The sequence below is a fragment of the Dermacentor silvarum genome, chromosome 1, assembly GCF_013339745.2.
Source record: "Dermacentor silvarum isolate Dsil-2018 chromosome 1, BIME_Dsil_1.4, whole genome shotgun sequence".
Lineage (NCBI taxonomy): Eukaryota > Metazoa > Arthropoda > Arachnida > Ixodida > Ixodidae > Dermacentor > Dermacentor silvarum.
In genome coordinates, this window is record NC_051154.1 from 191,472,948 (window position 1) to 191,497,838 (window position 24,891).

General features: G+C 42.6%; 1 protein-coding gene across 2 annotated transcripts in view; it reads left to right on the plus strand.

Moving 5' to 3' along the window:
• The window catches only part of LOC119436560 (palmitoyltransferase ZDHHC6-like), a 44,482-nt gene that overhangs the window by 11,837 nt on the left and 7,754 nt on the right, over nt 1-24,891 (plus strand). The window contains exons 3-8 of one of the 2 annotated variants that reach the window (XR_005189076.2): nt 1,832-1,988; nt 5,019-5,150; nt 9,190-9,393; nt 15,008-15,195; nt 18,066-18,115; nt 22,323-22,576. Coding sequence is in view for 1 of the 2 variants with exons in the window: in XM_037703439.2 (XP_037559367.1) it covers nt 1,832-1,988; nt 5,019-5,150; nt 9,190-9,393; nt 15,008-15,195; nt 18,066-18,115; nt 22,323-22,441 (850 nt within the window). In the remaining variant the exon portion in view is untranslated. Of the gene's footprint in view, nt 1-1,831; nt 1,989-5,018; nt 5,151-9,189; nt 9,394-15,007; nt 15,196-18,065; nt 18,116-22,322; nt 22,631-24,891 lie in introns of those variants that run through there. The other variant, XM_037703439.2, reaches the window with a different exon arrangement.

Sequence of the window (24,891 nt, forward strand, 5' to 3'; positions counted from 1 at the left end):
ACGTTATCTGCAACAGGCTATTTTTTTTTAATTCCATAAAACCTTAGTGATCACCCTGTATATTCTGCATCGCTTATTCCTTTGTGTCAAAACTTTCATGTAAGCTGGTTTTAAGATAAAATAATACTGTGCCTATTATCATCACAAAATGCACATCTGAAAGAGCTGTACATATGTTAGTGCAGTGTACCTTTCTTTAAATGTATTGTTGGAGGAAATATAGCCAATGATTGTGCTTGTTTCGCTGTAGCTCTGCCACACTTGGACTGCTGAGGTCCCCCCCCCCCTTTTTTTTTTTTAAATTTGTGTGAGAAATTGGGTTACTGTACCAAAAGGTGCTGATGCTTAGGAGTAAGCTGTGCATAACAAGTTGCAATTGTTACTCTTTAGATTCATTGCATGCTTACAGTTGCAAACACTACACAAAGCCAGCCATGTTATTGGTGATCTAAGCCATCCTTGCTCTCTTATAGGGTCTTCTTTTCAATTAAAAGTAGCTTTAAATAAATTGCGGGGTTTCACGCACGAAAACTCCACAATGAGTTATGAGGGATACTGTAGTGGAGGACTCTAAATTAATTTTGAACCACCTGGGGTTCTTTAATACGCACCTAAATCTAAGTAAACAAGCGTTTTTTGCATTCTGCTTCTTTCTAAATGCGATAACCGCAGCCGGGAACCAAACCTGTCATGCTCAGCAGCTAAACACCATAGCCTCTGAGCCACCGTGGCATGTATAAGGAGCTTTGATGAGAAGAGTTGGCTTGGGTTAAAGGGGCCTTGAACCACTTTTTATCGAAGTGGAGAAAGGCATATGGTATTTGTTAAAACGAGAGCGTTTGAGAAAAGGGTGACTTCGCGCTCCGCTTGCGAGCTCCATGCACCATGTACGACAGCAAAACTTGACTGAGACGTTTACAGCAGCGTATGCTACCCGCGGACCATGTTATTTCACCAAGTCCATTTCACCAAGTCCGAGAGGTGGTTCGGGCCCCTTTATTATGTTCTTTTGGTGTGCACTCAAGTCTCAGATGTACTATCAGCTTAACTGTTTCGTTACCGCTAGAAATGTGCAAATTTTTGGTGAATTTATGTTTGAACGTTTTATTTCAAGACGTAGTAGCTGCGACATATAGTGCATTACATAACATTATAGCCTGATCACTGGTGTTTTAAATGCATGTAAAACAGCAAAAACTGCTCAGACAGCACGGTAAAATTCTTATGTGAAACTTCAATGACACACCTCAAGATGCATGAATGAAAGTAATAATTTGCTATTTTTAGTATAAGTACTGAGAGTAAAAGAAGATCTAAAATATGCGAAATATGCACCTAGCTCCCAACTTTTGTAAGCCAAATCATGCAAAACACTTCGCCATAGTGACGCCCATGCTATGCGGGAGAGGAGTAGCTTCGCAAATATGAAAACAGTTTTCCTGTTGTACAGGGCGCATTTGTTTTTACTCATTGCAGCAGGCACCCAATTTCTAAGCATGGAGTAGCTCCAAGCATGCACTGTGCATTGGAGTAGTTTCGGAATGGTACACATTTGAATTTATGCTGATAGTACAAGCTACATACAGCCGAAACTGGATATATCGAATCTGAAGGGGATCACCAAAAATTTTGATATATAGTTAATTCGATATACAAAATAAAAACTTTATGCAAAAATTTTCAAGGGGATTTTACAGCTGTTCAATATCCACAATAATTTGTTATACGTGGGTTCAATATATCTGGGTTCAACTGTATATTGAAAACCTCTCTGCATTGTTGCCATAGTTTTATGATGGTTTCAGGCATTTTGCGTTGGTGTGGCTTGCAGGTGTGTCCTCAAGATGGACCATCACTGTCCGTGGATCAACACTTGTTGTGGGCACCGGAACCATGCCAACTTCACACTTTTTTTGTTCTTTGCTGTCTGTGGCAGCATTCATGCCTTGGTGCTGTTGATCGTGGGCCTGGCTAAAGCCTATCATAGGGTGAGAAGTACAAGCCACTTAGTTGAGCTGCATGCACATCACTTGTGGATTATGGGAGAAAGAGTTCGCCTGATGGTCCTTGCCTGATGCAAAACAGGAGCATTAATTGGAGGTCTCTTGGAGAGGCCTTCGTTCTGCAGTGGACATGAAATAGGCTGATGGTGATAGTGTGCAGTATAACCAACTCTGTTGCCATTTTTTCCCATTTTTTCTTGTTTAGCAATAATTTGTAATAATAAAAAAAAAATCTGTGCTTTCTTATCTCAAGGCGAAAGCCTTACGATTTAGTTTGTTAAAAAAATAATTCGTTAAAAAAATATTTCCTTTAAAAAAAGAAAGCACTGACTTCCAGGGTTTTCTTTTCAAAACTCATTCGTGTTATGGAGCTTCTTTGTTGTCTATTATTTGATGTGCAGCACTAAGATAATGCTTTTTTTGTGCATAGCTCTTTCGCGTGATAATCTTTTCCAATGTGTATATAGTTATTTCTATGCAATTTACTGTACATTGGAATTAAGAAATTGAAATGTGCTTACAAAAGGTTGTTTTAAAGAGATAAGATAGTAATTATGAATGCAATGCTTGTATTTCAGGCGCATCCATACCTTCCAAGTTTTGTGATTTTGTTTCAAAATGCCCTCCCCCCCTCTTCATTCTTTAACGTGCTAGCGTTAAGGGCCCCGTGTCGTAGTAAATCCGGCTTCGGTGTCGGCGCAAGCGCCGGCGTCCGTGGCGGAGAAAATCATCCCGTACCACCCCTACCACACAGACCCTCCGCGTGGCGCAGGGGCATTAGTGAACAAAATTGAATTTCTCAAAGTCAAAATCATAAAGTATGACTTAACTACAACTTACAGACATGATAGCATTGGATTGTAATTTGAATGTATGAGAAAACGTAATTCTGTTACGAGGAAACTCAAACAAAAACCCCTTTTCCAGCATTTCTACCCTACCAACAGCGGCGCGCCCGGGTAGGTTACTTGCGTAAACACCATCCAGATGGCGCTCACCTCCTCGGCAGCATAAAATGGTAGCGGCACGCAGAGGCAAAGGTGGAGAAAAAAAGCAACCTGCAGTTGCCGGGAAACCTGACAAGCATTCAGGGAGCTTTGAATGCTATCGCGTTCCACTCTTAAAGGCAAAGCCCAAGCGTCCTCCAAAATTTTCTTCTTTGCTTCCTTGAGTGGCCTATATACAGTTACTGTAATGATGCCAGCAATATTACCACTTTTGCCTGGCATTTCTTTTAAGGCAAAACTGATTTGAAATGAACACAAATATTAGTCTGTTGGGTGGCCATCGTAGAGTGCTTACATTTATTGTGTTGGCAAATGTCAGCTTCATTTGTCGTTTATGGCTAGGGTAGCTAGAATGGTTCACACTCAGTGCACTGCGTGGTACGTTATTGATGTGTTGCAGTGATGTTATGTCAGAAATGAAGATTTGCGAGGAGGAGAGGTACAGGCGTTTGGCAGCATGTGCTGCTTTATTTATTTTATTTATTAATACTGTGAGCCTTGACAGGCTCTTACAGGAGTGGGAACAAAAAATAAAAAGTACAGATTGCAAAGAATACATAAAAAGTAAAAAAAAAAAAAAAAACTTAAGCAGTACAGACTAACAGGAAAGGGTACACATTAGACACTAAGTTTGGAATAAGGACTGCAAGCGGCATACGCAGTAAAAGCATACACTAAAAAGAACTGCCATCAGCATACAGATGAAAAGCATACACTCCGTGAGCAGTGCTTTTTTTTTTTTTTTCTACAACGGCGCAACTTGTTGATTAAGAAATTTTTCAATCTTGACAGAAAAAGCGTTAATAGATTCTGAGGACACAATGTCGCGTGGCAGTTTATTCCATAATTTTATGACTGGCGGAAAGAAGGAATACTTGAATGTATTACAGCGGGAGATAAATAATTCTCACTCTAGTCACTAAGTTCTTGTTGCATTTGAATACAAAGGAACACACCAACAAACCAATGCTCTTGACAGCAGTATAAAGCTTCACAAATATTAAGTCTGTTCATATTTGGCAGGACCATACTGCAACTGGTGTAGTGCCTATTCACTGCATGACTCGTAGAGCATGTTCAGTGTGTTTCAATATTAAAATGAAGACATCTCCCGTAATTAGGTTAACTCGTGGGCTTATTAAAATTATTGGGCCTAATTGTAATGACATCACCATTCCCGACATCCTGTGCTACAAACAGTGTTGCAAAACAGGAAAAAAAGAAAACAGCTGCTCTTTTATGTTTTCACTTCGTCCAAATTTTTGGCAACCTTCGCTTAAACACCTGGTGTGTGCTTTTATGTATCTGCTGTCTCTTTAAAGGGGTACTGACATGATGTTTTCAGCTTGTCCTTTCCCCCCCGATAAATGAAGGTCCGAACCCTCTAAACCCTAGAAAAAATACTGGCAAGCGTCAGAGCACCCTAAATGGTTAACTGTTTCTATAAACTTTTTTTTTTAATGTCAGTATCCAGGAGGTGGGTGCGTTATGGTGTCATGATCCATGATATACCCATTCCTCGATTGTTGTGGCTTTCACATGGAATCACAGCCAGAAGAAAAATGCACGCAGACCTCTTGATGATTTTCTTTTTGTGAACGTCATCACATCTAGCCTTATGCTACACGATGTCAGCAATTTCGCCGTGTGTCACGACGTCAAGACAATATCAACGAAGCCAGGGCCGAGGTTTCGAAACCAACTTTAGTGTCAAATTAAAATACCGTATGCCGAATGTTTCCCAACCTTTATGCTCGCTAAATATCATCCTTTTACATGGAAAAAATGATGTAGAGGCTCTAGAACTTCGAAAATATGTCGCTACTCTCTTAGTACCTTTATGACAAGTAGCTGGAGTTCATTACTGTTCAAGATTGCTCGGACTTTGGACAAGGGAAACGTGAGTGGCATATGCAGATAAAAATCTCGGAGTCTGACCTTTGTTTTGTTGTGTTGTCATTTAGGCCATGCAGTCTTGCAGAAATCTGTCTTTACTTGGTCTTTGCAGAAATATTACATGCGCCAAGGTCAAGAGGACAATCTAGTCTACCTGGGTTTCTTCCCTTTTCTGGCCACGGTGCTGAGCCTGGGCTTAGCCATTGGTGTCATCATTGCAGTGGGAAGCCTCTTTTTTATACAGGTCAGAACACTGTGGGGCATCTGGCAAAGATAAAGTAAATAAAGGGAGAATCTGTGTTCAGTTACAACGTTTACACACTACAGAGAAACATTGGCAGTTTAGACTGATAAAGTATTCTTTAAATCTCCATTTTATTTAAACACCATAGGAGAAAACAAATGCCAATCTCTCATTTCTTGTATTTCACGGCCAAAGCTCTAGTGCCTGCACGTTATGGATTTCAGAATATTTTTTTTTATTTGGCACAATGTAAAAAGGGGCACTAAAGAGAAACATAAAGTAAGCTTAGACTGATATAAATATAAAAGCTTCAATTAATGAATTTCACGCTGAGAAGTTGATTGCTAAAGGAAAGAATGAAGGCCAAACTCTCCGAAATTCCAGTGCCGATACATTCGTGTGATATTATGGATTTGTAAGTATGCCGCAGTAAAAGTTCCTGAAACTACCCAAGTTGACTCTTTGGTTCATGTATACTATGTTTAGTCCTTCTTTACGATATGCCCCCCAAGCAAATGCCATCGAAATCCTTGACATCACGGTAAGCTGGTGTGGGAACTTGAAGGCAGCATGTTTCGTTTTTGCGTCTCTTCTGGCTTATAAAGCCTCCTCTCATGGCTGTTCTTGTATTGTAGAAACGTTATTTTCTGAGGCATGTTCAACTTATTTTTCTCTTTAATGTCCCTTTAAGAGGCAGGGTATATTGTCAGTTTAAATCGATTAATTTAATGTTCCTTTCAGTTTGACCATGGTTTAAAAGTCACCCAAGCGTGTTAACGCTTCTCAACAGCAGACAATTTTGCATTTTTCCATCTCGGTTGAATTGACAAAAGTTGGCTGTTAAAATAATGAGACACGTGCATCACTCCCAACTGACCACAGGGCAGTCTGCACTGTTGACCAACTTTTATATTCGTTGCTGAAAATTGTCATTGTGAGCTGACTCATCAGTGATTAAGTGTGTTAGTCACTAAATATTTCATTCTTAGCTCTTCTACAGAAGCTGAGGTGTGTCACTGTCTACCCCATATTGTGCTAGTTAATATTGTTACGGGGAGATGTTTGAACAAGGGGTTTATTTGCACTCCCTGGAAAGATAACAAGCAGGGTCACAACAACAAAGATGAGGAACCAGGCCACACGTCATCCTCCATCTTGTCTTCTACACTTGAACAGCTGCTTTTACCTAACACTGGCCTATAATTGGCTCGTAACAATATTATTTGTATATATTTTTATTAGACTTGCAAATTAATTTAGTCATTCAGCCAACATGAACTGCTTGTATTTTACATTTTTCTCGGAGTCATTCTTATTTAAAATTTCAAACATTGTCAGACATTTTTTGGGGGAGGGTGGAAATAAATGTGGCACTCAAGAAATGCAAGTTACTCATAGGGTTTGACTAATCACTGTTTGTCTTTTAAATTATAGTAAATTTAGAATCTGTTCTAGAAAGTAGAGGTTACTGGTAATCTCTCTAACCTGTCACTGTTTTTAAGATGCTGGTAGTGAAATGTTTATTTATTTTGATGGTTCTTAAGACCCACGGACATTTCTAGGCTGCTGGAGCTAAATGGTAACAACACATGTCTAACACATTCATTTTTAATAGAGTAAAAGTTAGAACAAGAAGTAACTGAAACCATACTCTATGTAAGTGCAGGAAGTAAAAAAATAAAAAAAATAAATGGGCTTAATATTAAGCTCACCCTTAAGAAAAAGGGTCATAAGTGTTGATTAGGGCAGTAGACTTCCTTTAAGACAAATCTGAACTGTTTTGCAATTGTTTTATATAGAGTTCACCCGCGGCCGCTTGATAAAAAAAAAGGTGCGGCCTGCCGCGTGCATCGAAAACGGTGTCATCTACTGCGGCGCACCAGCCGGGGACATAAAAAAAAGTATAAGAAAGCCAGGCATCAGCATAGAAAATTCGTCAGGAACGTGCTTGGAACGCCGTCGCGCGTGGAAGCTGACGCGTCCCAACCCCATCAGCTAGCGCCGTTCGGCCCAGCGAAGCGGCCGAGAATTCAACTACAGCCGAAACATTCTATCCCATTGCAGCCCGCCTGATGCGGCAGGCCGTACCTTTTTTTTTTTTTTTTTTTTTTTTTATCCAGCAGCCGTGGTTCACGTTAACAGAACTGCACTTAATGTGTGGGAAGCTGTACAAGGGTCCCAAAACTTATCGAATTGTGCTTAACAGTGGGTCTTAAGAGGAAGCTTTAGCTTGGACCCAACTCCGATGCCGAACTATCCAAATACTTGTAAAACACAGAAGTGCTTTTCTGAGATAACCCCTGGGCCAATTTTAATGAAATTTGTTGCATTTGAGAGAGAAAGTTACATTTTAGTGACTGTTGGAAGTAAAATTTTGATTTAGGTCCTGAATTTTTACAAAAATTGCCAAAAATCAGTAAGTAAAAAAAAACAGGAGCACGAAATTTACGAATACCTAACTCGGCACCAAGAAGATATCGCAGTTTTGTAAACTGCATCTGTTAGAAGATCCAAAGCGGAAAGATTTGATATATTCACTTAAATTTTACATGAATTTTTTAGGTGCAATTTTTGCAAGGATTTTGCAAAAGTCGTACTCGCTTATTAGTGGTGTATTTAAGAGCCATGTATAATACATCAATTTCGTCCATTTTTGATGTACTATTAGATGCAATTAATAGAATTGTGATATTTTTAATTGCCGAGTTACAGACTTGGTAACTTGAAAGTTTCGTTTTCGAAAATTCATGATTTCCAACAAATTTTATTTAAAGTATCAGTGGCATAAATAAAAAGTCAGCTTCCAACACTCGCCACATTTTAACTTTTCTGTTAAATGCGACAAACCTCATCAAATTTGGTGCAGTGGTTGTCGAGTAAAATGATTTTGCTTTCCCCATGTATTTAGATATGAGCCCCCGAGCTAAAGCTTGTCTACAGCAATGTCTGAAATCTCCCTAATACTGCATATAATTTAGTGGTGGTATGACTTATGCACTTGCTATGCCTTTCTCTGTAGTTTTCGGATTTAAGTCTCACTTCTGGAAAATAGAATATGGACTTCAATTCATTATAAGAATCAGGAAATCAGGAGCTCGATAATTAATTACCAAAAAAGGCAACAGTCACTGAAGCCAAGGACAGTGCTGGGGAATTGAGAGACCTTATTTTAGAGTAGCATCAGTTTTATGATGCTTTTTTTGTGTGCGTGTGTGTGTGTGTGTTTGTGTTTATGTTTATGTTTATGATTAAGCAAAAGAGAATGAAAGTGGAAGGAAAGACATGCCACCAGTAGGGTTCAAAGCTGCAACCTTCGGATGGCAAGTGCCACTCTCTACCAAGTGAACTATGTTGCTGGCTGTTCACTTATTATTTTTTTTTTACATGTATTTAGCCGACATTTGAATATTTTGGCCACCATCACTCAGTTCCATGGTGTGGACAAACTTTGTTTTAATGAGGAGAAAGCATATGGGTAGAAATGCTTATTGCTGCATATTAGGCTGCCAGATTCGAGACCCACAGGTTTTGATCCCAATGGTGGCATGTTGTCTTTCACTTACGTTCCCTTTTTCTTCGTCGTGTGCAAAAGCATGAAATGAACATTCCCCAGCAAATGAAATATCTCAATTTTTTTGTGCTGTCCTAGGCTTAGTAACTCTTGGCTTCTGTGGTAGCTTCTAAATAGAGCCCCTTCATTGCTCTTCACTGCCATTCACTTGAACATATATATTGCTGATGTGCTTCCTGCATTTTACTTGTGACATCGAGGCTTTCCTCTACTCCTACATTTTTCATAGCTAAAAAGCTTGACAAGCAGCGCAAAAAACACGGGACTTCTTTGTTCGTGTTTTCTTGTGCTGCTCGTCAAGGTTTTCAGGTATGAACCAACTGGCCCAAACAAAAGTTTGATTACATTTTTCAGTTTGCTTTTTACTTCCTCAGCTGTCATATGATTATTTTCTGCTACATTTTGCAGACCTTGTAGCTGCTTTGCAACTGTGTCTCACATTCTCTGTGTCACCTCCTATTTATGCAGCTCAAAATTATCGTTCGCAACGAGACAACTATTGAGAACTGGATTGTGGCCAAGGCCCAGATGCGAGAGCGTGAGGAGGAAGACGACTTTGTCTATCCATACAACCTGGGTGTGGCTGAGAACCTGAAGCAGGTCTTTTTGTACCCACTTGGTGATGGCATTACCTGGCCCGTGGTGCCTGGGTGCAACCAGTACACACTCACTGTAAGTCGCAGCCATTCTGTGTTTCATGTGCAGTTATGCTGGCTGGCTTTTTAGCTTGCTCTACTCATCAGGACTGGTTCTCAAAGAACCCCACCAATGAAGAACCCTTGTCCCTCCTTACAGTTTACATATAAATAGTTAACTGCCGTGGTGGCTTAGTGGCTTTGGTGTTACGCTGCTAAGTAGAGGTTGCGGGATCAAATCCCGGCCACGGCTGGCCACATTTCGATAGGGGCGTAATGTAAAAGAACCCGTGTACCGTGCATTAGGTGCTCATTAAAGAACCCCAGGCGGTCAAAATTAACCCAGAGTCCCCCACTACGGCGTGCCTCTTAATCATATTCTGGTTTTGGCACGTAAAACTCCAGAATGTAACATATAAATAGTACCTCGATTAATGCCCACTCTCAATCAACAGTAGTACTTTCCAGTATTGCCGCTATTGTCACAGTGGCTCTACTCAGATATTCAACCACAAATTAGTGTAGCTAGCATCGCAGACAGCTTGTGAATGCTGCGTCTTCTGTGAGTGCACACATTTCAGGATTTAGCTGCATGTGCAAAAGCCGTTAGCCGAACCTACTTATGGCAATATTAAAGTGGTAAGAACATTTAATTGTTATAACTGATTTTGGTTATAGCTGCATTGCATGAAAAAAAATTATGTCACAAAAATAAAACATTTTAGATGGAAAAAAAGTAAGGTAAGCTAGGTCTTACATGCATTGCGTGATGGTTGGTTCCCCTATAGTCAGCTTTGATGCAATACAGCATTGTTATGCGGCAAAGCATGCACAATGTATAGCAGTGAAGCAGATTCTGTGCAGCGAAGCACATGAGCACAACGAGGGCCCTGTGTAATGCGGCAAAGCTGACTATAGAGAACTGACTATTATGCACAGATATAAGACCCTTGCCAATGATAGATTGACACCATCAGTTGTGCAAGTCAATACTTTTGCGAGATCTTACACTTCTTGACAGTTCTTGTGGGCCTTCACAATGTTCCTCTTCATCTCCAATGATATAGATGTGCATTTCCTATTCACTGACAACATGGTGAATTGCTGATGATCCGTGGTCTGATCAGGCATTTTTCGTTTCTGCGGTAAGACGACAACAAAGCAAAGTGGGGAAACCAAATGTGCCTAGGACTCCATGGCTAGGTGGGACGCAGCACTGGGGCGCAACGAAGATGGCAGGAAACACGCACGGAAAGCCGGAGGAGTGCCCACAGAACACCTATAATCGCACAACTGGTTTCTCCTTTCGTAGGGTGGCCATCAACGCGCTTGATGCAGTCGACCCATTTTTGAGAAGAGTGGAAGGGAGACGAGAGAGAGGGGTGCGAGTACTGGCAATGCAATGTGCACAGGATGTCCCCCCCCTCCCCAGTTGTTTCATTCTTTACGATTTTGCATTCCTTCTCTCGGTGCAGTCACCCAGTAGCCAGGTTTAATTGTTATAACCGATAATGTATCATGGAAACAATGCAGTCATTTTACCATAGAACACACACAAAAGTTCACGGTCCCATGGCATCTCATTCTTATATTTGGTATATTTATTTTTTTATTTATTTATTTATTTATTTATTTATTTATTCTACCCTCAGGGCCGAAGCGTTACAGAGGGGAGTAGAAAAAACGTTTGTGTGAAAAGATACACCAATACATAAAGTTATATAATGTACCAATACAATACAAATACAATACTCTAATCGTCAATCAAATCATCAATACAAGTCATCAAACTATAAAACAGTGTAAACTCACGAGAAGATGATACAGATAAGCACAAGCAAACAAGAAGAAACAACGTAGAAACTTAAGGTAACAACTATTTAGTTTTTGTTAAAACATTCTTGAAACGTTGATGGTATGTAATGTCTGGGGTGACGTAGGAAGATGGTTCCACTCCTCACAAGTCCTGGGGAAAAACGAATACTGGAAAGTAGAAGTCCTCCAAAAAGGAACGGCAACTTTATGTTGATGATCAATGCGTGATGATACATACTGCGGAAGAAAAAAAGATGAAATCATTGTGTAGTGAATGAACCATGGTGAAATATGCAGTGAAAAAGGCCACATATTGTTATAATCATTATTGTTATATAGGTGCATTCGACTGCATTCACATCCTTCCCAAAGCCTGTCTTACATGCTGCAATTTTGTGATGTGAAACGCTCTGGTTGGGCTTCTTTTTTCTTGCATTAACAATTTTACGATCTGGCTGTGTCACATTCTTGCCGACCACAATACCATCAAAACCAGCGTATAATACGGACCCGCATATAATACGAGGTGTTATTTGGGGATAGCAATAACGAAAAAATAATGTTTTCATGTGCGTATAATGCGAGTGAGGAAAACTCGCAGAAAGCATTTATTTGCATTGCAGTTAACGTTCAGTCCTCGTCCGTTTCACTGGCACTGTCTCTCGATAGCACCTTGTCAGAGATATCTTCCCACAGAAAGTCATCTTCAGTGCCGTGAAGTGCGTTGGCGATGCCGCATTTCTTAAAAGAGCGAATGACGAGCTCCTCGGGGATGCTTGCCCATGCATCCACAATCCATCTACAAAGCACCGCTGGAGAGGCCAGTTTCAGTCATCCCGTAACGATTATTTCCGGGTCTCCCGACCTCATCCACTCATGGTAGCAGCACTTGATCTGGTCTTTATAAAAGGCTTGTTAGTGCAAACGTCCAGCGGTTGCAACTGGGATGTCATCCCAGCCGCGAACGCTTGCCTCGGTGACGTCGAAGTGCCGCCCTGCGGCGTAATTTCCGATGTTCTCGGCAGCTAAACTAACTTTCGTTTTAAAGGCAGCTGGGTACTGCTTTCGCGGTCCCGACATCGTGCGAGATAGATTAGCGAACGTGCCGATTCTTAGTGTGGTCAAAATGGCGCCCGTTGAAAGCAGCAGCAGTCTACCGACACCACCGCAAGATGATGCATCCTCCACTATGAGTCTTGATGATGATAGCACTGAGCAAAAACAAAACCGATACTGCAAATTTTAGGCTGAAAACTTTGGGATCCACATATAATACGAGGGAGAAATTTTACATGGTAAAATTGAGAAAAAAACCTCGTATTATACACGGGTTTTTACAGTATGTACAAATCAACATGCCTCCCATGCCCTTCTCATCACTGAAACGTTGCGCATGGCATGCACGCTCTGCGTCCCCATGTCAAATGAAGCATACCAAGTTGGTGTTCAAGGAGTATCTTACGCCATACAACTCTGCATATGTGTTACCACATGCAGGTGTTTTAATTAAAGGAATGGGAAATTAATGACGATCAGCTGTACTAGGTGCAGAAGCTATTTGAAACACAACTTCGAATCACCATTAAAATTAACACTCATTACATCTTTCTAGGTGCTTAACTTAGTCTTCATAAACCCCTCTGTCATCTATAGACAATGCCATAGACAGCATTGAAGGTGAGAGGCTCTGGGCTGTTAGTTATAAGGAGGCTTCTCACAGCAACAATAAGTGATGCCCAGTCCATGATAGATTGGGCGCAATAAATTATCTTTGTCCAAGTGAAAGCAAACCGCCATTACTCTCTCTCTTACCATGAAATACTGATGAGCGAGCAGTCAAGCATTTATAATTTCTTGAATTATGAAAATTGGAGTATGTGTTGTAATTGAGGGCATTTCATTTTTCATTTCTGGCCATGAAAATTGGTGCTTGTTACAATCGAGGGTGCCTTAGAATTGAGTAAAAACAATATATCCGGGGTATCCCTGAGAGGGAGACTAACAAACAACCATACGATATGCAAAACTCGCCAAAGGCTGCTACTATTTTGGAAAAAATGTTCAACATCAACATTCATCATCTGATCTGATGGTGTAGCAGCTTTAGGAAGCACATTGTCTATTATTGAGGCTGAAGGTAATTTTATTCAACAGTTTTTGGTAACGGCAGTGAAACAATCAATGAGCAATATTTTGTGCTGTGTGTAATTTTTAAGATATCTTTGCTTTTCTTGAAACCGTGATGTCCTCAAATACTCAAGTACCTCGTCCTACCTGGTATTGGAACAGCACGCCTTAATGAGTGCGTGAAGTAGGCAACAACTCTCTTGCAGCAGCTCTGGTCATCATTTTTGATAACTGGCAGCTTGATGGACATGAAGCGCCGTAGGCATTAAGTCAACTTGGTTTGTGTGCAGGTGTACTAAAAATAGTCATTCATGATGTGCTTGAAATGTGTGGGGTTACAAGACGTAACATTAAGCCTATAAGTCTGCATAGGCTGGCTACAGTGCAGACCGCTTATAACATAAGTCGGTGGAGTCGCGAATATCTGCACTATAAGCAGTACCGCACTATAACCAAAACAACGATTTTCAAGTACTGCACGTATGCAAAACATGTAGACCAAGAATGTAGACACGCTTTGTACTATCGCGCGCACATCGCGATGTAGCCGGTGCTCTTCAAGCTCGACAGCTTCGCACCGAGTCAAAACGAAACAACTGTTTGCCGCAACCGCTGCGGAAAAAACCGTGACCGCTATCGACACGATTATGAACGGCGACATTGCGGTGCTGAAGGCACGCGCCTGACGCACGCATCGAGTCTGGACAAATTAACTACCATTCGCTGCAACAAATGCAGTCGAAACCGTGGTCGCTATCTATGCGACCATCGATGGCGACTACGCAGTTTTTTAGGCACGCGGCCGACGCGCGTACCGAGTAAAAACGAAACTACTTTTCGCCGCAACTGCTGCGGAGAAAACCGCGGCCGCTAACGACGCGATCGTGGATGACGACTACGCAGTTATGAAAGCCCGCAGCCAACACGGTGTTATACGCGGCATTAAACGCAAGAATATAGGCTTTAAGGACACAAATAGGCTCGAAGCGTTCCGGCGTTGCTGCGATTGACGTACGATTTCAACTGATGGCTGTGGCGATGCGGACTCCGCCGCTTCGTTTCGGTTGGACGCTAGTGCCGTTCTTGCTCTTTTGCGTCGTACATTTGCGGCGCTCCTAGCTCACCGAGCTCCGAAAGTAGTCCGAATTAACCGATGTGCGGCCAATTAAGTCCGAATTAACAAGAGTTTGATTGCATGGAATAATGCATACGCCGGCCGGCAGCACACATCTTGTTGAGAAGCATGCTCGCTGCCGCACTTGTCGGCGAGATTTTCCCGCGGAAGCCGCATTATAACCGGTATTTCGTCTGACGCGGCTGCACTGTAAGCGGTATGCGTATATGTAGAGTGCTAAGGGAAAATTAACGGGAGTCTGAAAAGACCGTACTATATCCGGTCCTGCACTATAAGCGGTTACGTTATAAGTGGTCTATACTGTATTAGGTCTCACATAGGTATTCCTTCCTGGATGCTTCCAGTTACGGCCAGTTGACCCATCGTCACGCACACACACACAATTTGTTTCTTATTTTTTAAGGCATTATTCTTTATTGAACCAAACCCGTTGAATGAAGCAATGCGCTGGAGCAATCCTTCTTTAGTAGGACTGCCAGTAATGGTAAACATTTAGCCTGGCTTCATTTCACATACTGCAGTTAGGTCCTGCTCTACCAGCATAATTAGCTTCCTCGTCTCACCTTTTTTGCAGGTTGAGCAAATTCTTCAGAAGCATGACAAGCGGCTACGAACCCGCTTGTACACTGTGGTGCGTCCGTATCGTGGCTCCTTTTTCCCAATATCACATGGCTGCACTGTCTGCATAACCACACCACTCACTGATGAGCCCCGCATTGCAGTCAGCCCTGGCGACCGTGTTCTTGTTACTCGGTGGAAAAAGTAAGTGTTTGCTTTCCTTTATTTATGAACTTATTTCCTTGCTTGTCCATGTTCCCATCTCTCTTCACTGCCTTTTTTCAGTGTTACTTTGTGTGAACATACTTGAATGTTCTGGTGTTGTGTATTTTGTTCTTATTCTGGTGTTCTGTACTTGTCATTTCTTGTGTTTATGGAATGATATCAGAAATTGCTTGTTTTTGGGAGTAGTATAGCAGTTGTAGTGGGATCAACAAGCTCCCAAGCATGTAGGGGAGGTGAAGCAATGCATTTCTCAGTGTCAGCATTAGTTTATGGCTATTGCACGAAGTGAGCAAGTGAGCTTGTGGATGCTTCTTAGTCTTCGTACTAAAAGTGGACGACCCTGTACATATGTACTCTTTCCACTACATACAGTGTAGACCGCTTAAAACGTAAGTCGCCGGAGTCTCGAATATCCGCACTAGAAGCGGTACCGCACTATAACCAAAGCAACAATTTTCAAGGCCCGCACATATGCGAAACATGTGCACCGAGCCGCCTCACGTATGCTACAGTCGAGGAATGCAGCTAGAACGTTTGCATTCAATTTACAGTCGAATCTCATTAATTCGAACCAAATCACGCGGCGGCGCCTCCGACCGGCATTGCTCCGGCACCGCCATAGAGTAAAAGCTTAGGAGAGACCCCTCAATGTCGTGCGCGAACAAAAAAAAAAACGCGGCGGAAATTTCACTCTCTCTCAAATGGCAAGGTCGCCGATTCTGCGTTGCGCCGGAACATGCGTGTACGTGCCAACGTCTCAGCCATGCTACCGTAGCCACGCATAGGAAATGGCAGCGAACCTTTCTTTCTCCTTTATGCTTCCTCTACTTTCTAGTCACGTGTTGACCTTGCACGTTGCGGCTACGGCGCAGAGGGAAGCAGCGGCGCTGTCACAGGACGGCCAACGAACCTGCTCACGCCGGCAAACGCCCGCTTCCTGATAATGGCAGAAAACGAAACTTCGGGAGAGCTGGCGCCGATCCGTCTGGAGCTGCGGCGCCTGCACGGCGGCGGGCGCTTGGTGACAGTCGAAAGTGAGGGAGCTACGAGGGAGGGCGAGGGGAGCCACCGAAGCGACGGAATTGCCGAGGCGAAATCCGCTTCCCTGCCGCCCTCCTCCCTCACATTCCACGGTCTCCGCGTGCGCCCTTCGCTGTGCCGTTGTAGTGCCGTGCCGGCGCCGCCCGCTCCCTGAAGTTCCGTTTACTGCCGTTATCGTGAAGCGAGCGTTGGCCAGCACTGGCAGTTTCGTGGCCCTCGCTCGCTATGCGCGCTGTGACATTTCACGACTCGCACTCAAGATTCTGGTTTCAGCCTAACTGGCTGTTCGTTCGCACCACGTGCCCTTCTCCTCCACTTCGTTTCTTTTTCTTCCTCGAGCACTCCTTGGGGCGCCCATTTGAGGGGAACGTTCACCGTCTCCGCTGACTTCCGTACTCCCAGGCAGCCGCACTGTAACCGGTATTTCGTTTCCCACAACTGCACTATAAGCGATACGTGTATACATGGAGTGCTATGGGAAAATTAACGGGAGTCTGAAAAGACCGCACTATATCCGGTCCTGCACTATAAGCGGTTACGTTATAAGTGGTCTATACTGTATGTTTCAGGCTACCGTACGCAGGCTTTCTTGTGAGCATTTTTTGGTAGACCACTGCCTCAGTCTGGTAGTCATTTTGGGTTTCACTCATTGACTACAACAAATTTTATTCCAGCTCCTTAATTTACTTTTTACGAAACCTAATTTGTTCCCTTCGCACAAGAAAACCTATTTAATATGTTCACTAATGTTTTTGTTTGGGCTGCTAGATGACTGTGTCAAGTTGGAGTGCAAAGCATTATGAAGTTGAATGTTCCATCAGCATAAGTTGAAACATGAACAGAAAATAATTGATCAGAAGGCCTGTTTCTCATAATAACATGGAAATGTGACATGCAATCACTCTGTAGCCAGTTTATAAGCATTGAACAGTCTCAATTGTAATGTTTTAGAGTCTGAATTAAGTCACAGTTACAAAAATGAATGCAGGCGAACCTGAAAATTCAACAATGTATTCGAGTTGTTTTTGACTTGTTCACAGTGGAATTTATGCTGATAGTAAGTGGTGTGGCTGTCTATATTGCCTTGTTAAACGAAATCACATTGGAAGAGGGCTGCTTGCAGGTTTTAACATGTTTTTACTGTTGTTCAACTTAATCCTGTAATGTCAAAGGCTTATTGAAGCTCAAAAGATTATCATGCTGGGGACATGCTCAAAAGTGCTCTATAATTTCTCCAAACTATATAAAATTGTTTCTGCAGCACTCTCTGTAATACAGCCTGTGTCACACATTATATGGTCAACGTTGCTGCTAACAAGCTGCTCAACTTTTACATCTGGCAGGTGGCAAAGTATTTGAATCTATTACTAAGCAAACATGCCTGTAGTGGTTGCAATATTTCCTAAACAAGCTACATGGGGATGGGGATTGAGTTGCCTTCCCACATTTTATCCTCAAACCATCTATAACTTACCTTTAGCATTTTCACAGTTTTTGATAAATTATTCAACAGGACAGTTCTTTCTGAAAAAATAAGCATTGAAATGGGTATTAAACTGAGAATAGGTGACATGCTTGGCGTTACAGGGTTACAGCCAGGCCAATGCATAGGTGTGCATTGAGTGTTTGAAAAGTTTCATTTCGTCCACTTGTCTTTAAGCTGTGGGATTATTGTAACATGATTTTATTGCTTTTGTAGTATTTTAACCTTGTCCTTCATTATGCTTAGCCTAGCCCCTTGGTAACACAGCTAAGAAAGGGTGTTCAAACATTGTCCATGGCTAATTAAATTATTTTTCTCTTTACAGGCATTGGCTTTATGGAGAGCTAGAAAGCGCAAAGTTTTCTACGAAATCCTGTGAGTACTCGGTTAAATGTTATTGATTTGAATGTGCTTTTGCATCAACCACCTCTGTGTGCATTTAGCAGCCAAATGCATGGCTGAACTCAAGTTTTTGCAACTTTCACTCACCCATTTCATCATCATCATCATCATCACCCATTTCATATTTTGCATAATTTGCAGTTATTTAATGGCAAGATATTTTTAGTAAATTGTCCGATTCCAGATGACTAGAAATACCTTTTAACAGAACTAGAAAAAATTGGTAAATAGCTTTAAAAAAAAAATCTTGAAACTGCCTTATATTTTGCTTTAATCTTTGGCTATATAGTAAAGAAAGAGAAGGAAACAAACATCCACTAAAAGGGCTGCTTATCAGAGCACAATCTTTCTAAAGCACTCTGGAAAAGTTTTGTGAGTACATAGCTTAAAAAAAAAATTTTTGAAACTGCCTTATATTTTGCTTTAATCTTTGGCTATATAGTAAAGAAAGAGAAGGAAACAAACATCCACTAAAAGGGCTGCTTATCAGAGCACAATCTTTCTAAAGCACTCTGGAAAAGTTTTGTGAGTACATAGTGACATAAAAATTCGTAGGTTTGTTTGTGTTAGGTAGAAGTCGAATTGATCTGTTAGTGGACTGTCAGTGGGCCAGTTTATATGTTACAAGGTGTGCACTAACAAAAGCATAATTGTAACAAACATCACCGCTTACTGTGTGGGGCCCCTGCTGAAATTTATGTGCTTCAAGTGCACTACCCTGACATTTCCAGCTTCAAGGCCTCTCGCTCTTGGGAGAATTGCTAAAATCTGTCACAGCTAAGTAACAGACTTGACAGGAAAAGTCTGATTTTGCAGAACTAAACAAACCTAGTTGGCTTGTTATAGGCGAGGCCCACAAATATGGTGTTTCCTCATTCTGTTGGAGTATTTTCACTGTTACTAGCATAATACTTGGTATTTGCAGTGCTTAAAAATTACCTGTATACTGCATTTGAGCATATTTCTTGTTTGATGTTTTTATTCGCCAATGTTTCGTGAATTCTAGTAGATAATTGAATGTTGATTTAACTGATCATACGCAAGAAAAAGAAATGTATGGCGACACTGCTGTGCTGCTGCAGCATTTCAGCAGGGTTCCTAGAAAGCCAGGCTGAGTGAACTTTATGTGCAGTGACCGAAGGCTATGTGAAAATTCTTGGCGTGCCGATAGCAGCAAACGGTCGGCCCGACATATGGATCCGACAGTTACGTCCAACTTGGCGCCGAATCCTTCAATTGATACAATATTGTTGCTATGATACATATATGTGTGATATATATATATTGTTGCTATGAAACAATACAATTGATACAATTGAGCAAATATTGTGGCACCTCGGAGGGGCCGAAACCAAGACAGCTCGCCAGCTTGTCCTGGCTACGCTTGTGTCCCGTGCAACATACGGAGCACTTGCGTACAGACTGATGAAACAACACATCCAACAGCTGGAGGTGCTGTACAACGAAGCACTCCGTGTTGTTTCCGGGCTGCCGCGCCACGCCCGCCTGGACGATCTGCAGCGCTATGCGCAGCTGCCACCACTTAAACACATTATCGAACATAGACGAACATAGACATTACCCTTAATAGGCTGATGGCCATCCCTCTCTCATAAGCTTTACCGACCATGTCATAACCACAAGTTACGGACCACAACCAAAACTTCCCCCCTTAGCGATAAACGTATCACATTTGTTATCATATTCAGAGACCCACATTGCTTTGCTGCAGATTCAGTTTTTGCGCGACTAAGCAAATCGAGCGTCGACTCCTCAAGCCCGTGGCTACGCATTTCGCGCGTCGGCACATCGCTCAACAAGGGTCGACTCCTCGGACCCGCGGCTACGCACTTCGCGCGTCGGCACCGCGAGCGTCGACTCCTCGAGCCCGCCGTTAGGCATTTCGCGCGTCGGCACCTCGGACTGTGCGACTAAGCTAATCGAGCATCGACTCCTCGAGCCCGCGGCTTGGCATTTCGCGCGTCGGCACATCGCTCATCGAGTGTCGACTCCTCGGACCCGCGACTAGGCACTTCGCGCGTCGGCACCTCGAGCGTCGGCACCTCGAGCGTCGACTCCTCGAGCCCGCGGCTAGGCATTTCGCGTGTCGGCACATCGCTCATGGAGTGTCGACACCTCGAGCGTCTATTCCTCGGACCCGCGGCTAGGCATTTCGCGCGTCGGCACCTCGGACTGCGCGATTGAGCTTGCCGAGCGTTTGGACCCGCGACCAGGCATTTCGCGCATCGGCACCTCGGACTGCGCGACTAAGCTCGTCGAGCGTCTATTCCGCGGACCCGCGACCAGGCATTTCGCACATCAGCACCTCGGAGCCGCGACTTAGCACATCGCGCGCCGACGCTGTTATCGTAATGCCACGATATCTCGTAACAATACCTATCATACCACCCCTTCATAAAGAGAACCTCATCATGAGCTCTGTTCACTAGGCCACTTGGGCTGGCACAGACACCTGGCTGCAGAAGTGAGGCATGATACAAAAGTACAGGCTGGAAAGCACCTAGCAGCTGCATTGCTGCCTATCTATCAGTGGCTCTCCTAACCTCCATAGCCATTGTCAATGGAAGATGATTCAGAAGGCTGCTGAGAGCCTTCATTCAGTAACATGGTCGATTCTACCAAAAGAAAACAATGCCTCACTGACTGCACTAGAGGCTGCTATCAATGAGGCAGTCTGCAGATACAACGCTAGAACTACTGTATATTTATGCCCACATAGTTCTGCACCTCACTTGGTTTGAAACCCAGGCACCATGCTCTTTGTAGAGCAGCAGTAAAGAATGCCATACAAACATGAAAAAGGCAGAACGAAGGCTCAGCAGACCAGAGGCCACATGTCCAAGAAGCCCCACATCACAAAACACATCAAAGATTACAAATTTGGTGCATTTTAGAGAACTGAAGATAAGGTGAAACTTTGAGAGCCGTTTTCTCAAAACTGTTTTTTCGCCTTTCTGCTCAGTTTCTGGAGCTGATTTCTTCGTTACCGTTTAGCCTATTTTGATTCTGTTTTTTTTGTCACGTTCCTAGGACTACAGTGCAGGTCGAGACAGTTTCGAATTTTTATCTTGACTTTTTATAAATTTATGGCGTGGCTATTCGTTCACCCCGAAAGTGTGCTTGGTGCGAAGGTAACTTGAAAAACGACTATCTAAAAAATTTGTGTTGCGAAAAAAAAAAGTAAGACTGTCACGACCTTCAGCACGCATTCAGCTATGCAGTCAATACTCAACGAGCCTTCCATCATGTTTTTTAAGCTCCCCAGACCCTCCAGAAAGTCCAAGAGAGAAAAATTCTGCTCAATAAAATGTTCTCAAGGTATCACTCTGAAACCTTTAGGGAAGTATCAGGGAGACATTCTAAACATTTGTGCCAATTTTCATCAAAATCCATGAAGAAATCAGGAAGTTGATTTTCAAAGCCACGTCCCCCCTTAAACACATTATCGAACATAGACGAACATAGACATTACCCTTAATAGGCTGATGAGCCATCCCTCTCTCAATAAAGCTTTACCGTACCATGTACAATAAACCACAAAAGTTTACGGACCACAGGATCTCAGAAAACTTTCAATTCCCGAGCAGCCTGTAGCAGTAGCAAGTAAAACTGTATATGACAATGTTGTTATCATATTCTAGTTGAGACCCAAAATGACAATACCAGGCTGCATTGTGAGGCTGCAGAGATATTCAGGTTTTTCTCAGATTTCATGGTCCGTAATATTTTGTGGTTGACTGTACTACTGTATATACTTGTGGGAAGGCCACACCTCTGAGTTTGTCTAAATATTTCGTAAAAATTTTTTTTTTTGTGTGTAGAGGCCAGGCCGCACCTTCTTTGTAATGTGTGTTGGCGGTGAACCAGATTTCAGCTGCTCCAACTCCGCAGTTGCATGCCACCTATGACGAATGGGGTAGCAAATGAAGCTAAAATAAAGGCTTCCTAAGGTTGCTGCACACGGTGGCAAGTATGTTGGTTTTTCAAAGCAGATAGTACAAATTTGTTTACTCTTTGCTTGTGTAGTGTATAGGCCACAACCATGAAATTTGGGCCCAAATTTACGAAAAAAGATGTGCAACCCTTACACGAGAATATACGATGGATCTGTCATTAGGTCTGTTCTGTCATTACTCACTGGGATTACTGCATTCTTCAGCACGCAGGCTGAAGGGCTGGTTCCCACGGCAGTGTGCGGTTGAGGTGGCTGGCAGTAAAGGGAGCCGGAGCTGCTCAGAGGCATCGTCAAGCTATGCTGACCACAAGAAGTACAAGTGAAATGTGCCATCACATCACTGCACAGCTGCAGCCTCTATTGTCTGCCCAGCCTACCTGCCAGATTCAGACCAGTCAAATTTTTCCTGTGTGGGCAGCTGTCCCTGTTGCGTGCGGATGGACTCGGCTGCTCCCCAAGTTAGTTGTAAATACCATTTACAAAGAGAAATTTTCGTCACGTTGCCTTTCTTGGAGGAGCCTGCTGAGTCATTTCTCAATTTTTGTTTGGTGTTCTGAAAAAGCTAGAGGAAGTTTCTACTGTCATGCCTTAAAAGGAAAACAATGGCATGGGTTATTCATGAAAAGCTGCGCATGGCTTTCTTCTTCAGGCTGACTGAGAGGTGGAGAGAGTCTGCATGTCATTGTGCGGTGGGTTGCCAGAAAGTTACTAGACGGTGCCTTTCCATGAATTGTAGTTCTTAAGTAGACATTTCCAGTAGCAAGACTTCTCATGGGGCCTCTCTAGAATGTTGTATCTTCACAGTGGGTTTAAGTTGGGATCAAAACGCATGTTGCCAACTGAATGCATGCTCGATAGCTAGGATTTGAAGGAAGGGTTAAAAAAAAAGTGGCTTATGGTGCAAGATTTGCGATGGTATGTGTCACTTCAACAAAGTTAGGTACAAAAGTGAGAGGTGAGGCTTGAAAAGCCAGTAAGGGTTTATACAGGAGCTTTGCTGCCAGTAATGATGACTAAAAGAACTGCAATGTTACTACACAGGTGAACTCGCAAAGCAAAGCAGGCATATGAAAATGAGAAATAGATGGTGCCTTCATTGTTCATTTGAGAGGTTATCACCTTGCTTGGTTTATGGTGCTTTGTATTTGTCTTGGGAAGGATCAGAGCAGCATCTTAAGGCTGTCACTTAAGAACCAAAGATGTTTGAATCAAGGATATGTGTAGCGATAGTGTAGCTACTGAGACATCTGTATATTGATACACCAGAAACAACTGATAAAATTCATGTTTTCCATACCAAAACTGGAAAGCGACACTATTACAGCTCACTGGAAGTGACACAGAACCCAAACTCGAGCGACCCAAACCGAACCCACCGTGGTTGCTCAGTGGCTATGGTGTTGGGCTGCTGAGCACGAGGTCGCGGGATCGAATCCCGGCCACGGCGGCCGCATTTCGATGGGGGCGAAATGCGAAAACACCCGTGTACTTAGATTTAGGTGCACGTTAAAGAAACCCCGATGGTCCAAATTTCCGGAGTCCCCCACTACGGCGTGCCTCATAATCAGATTGTGGTTTTGGCACGTAAAACCCTATAATTTACTTTATTTATTTTTAACCCAAACTGACATGCTGAAAGGCAGGGAAAATGCCACAGGGATGACTCCCTACATCCTGCATCTGGTTCTGAGAATAATGTTATATCTGCCTTGTTGTGTAGCTGTGTGGCACACTGCTGGAGGTGCCTGTTGTCTGCTATGGGCAATCTGAAGGCTGTTATAATTTAAATATCTGTGTGGTTGCTAGCCTTACGACTTTTCTGCAAATACTTTGGTGACATCTGCTATTTGATTTTAACAAATTGAGCTCAAGTGAAATTTTGTTACGGTTGACTTTTTGAAAAATAAGCTGAGCTGTATTAATAAATTACTGTTCAACAATACTAATTAAGCCACTCTTACCATAAGAGGAGGCCTGATAAGTTGGAAAAGGCTTTAAAACGAAAGATAGGTGGCACCGCCACTTTCAAGTTAACCACACCAGCTCACCATGATGTCATGGATTTTGACGGTATCTGCTCAGGTCTAGGGAAGTTTTCATAGGTAAAGGTGGACTATATTGTATTCTAAAGGAGCCAAAGGCTGAAGTTAGCAAGCTTCAAGAACATTTACTTGACCACAATGACCCAGATACTACAAGGAAATACTTCGAAGTATGTGACATCACACTGACATGCCAGCGCTGGGATTTTGGCGTCACATTTAAGAAATGGAAGTTTGGCTTTCGTTTTCTTAACATAATCAAACTGTTACCTCGAAATAATGAAAATAGAGTTCTTAAAGAATGTCTTATCAGTCTAACCTGATTTACTGTTTCTCTTTAGTGTCCCTTTATTGTACATTTAGCTGAAATGAAACTGTAAACTCTCAAAACTAGGCGAATTTTTGGGCTAGTTGATACAGTTGATACAATTGGACAACGACCTGAAAGGTACACAGCATGTTTTCTGTACATAGAGAGAAACTGAGCCGTGAAATTTGCCCCCTTCCTATTTTTGTCGATGTTGTCATGCTATAGTTGCCCACCATGAAGCAAAAGCTTCTACGCTTGTGTTGTTCAACACCCAATACCCAGTGGGATGAAGGGGATCATTATGTGCTGTCCATATCTTTTTCTTATAGTTATGCCAAATACACTGAATCATTTAGTTCAGTGCATTCATGTAAATAAGCACAGTTTTTCTTTTGTTGTCATTGCAAGCTTGACCACAGTG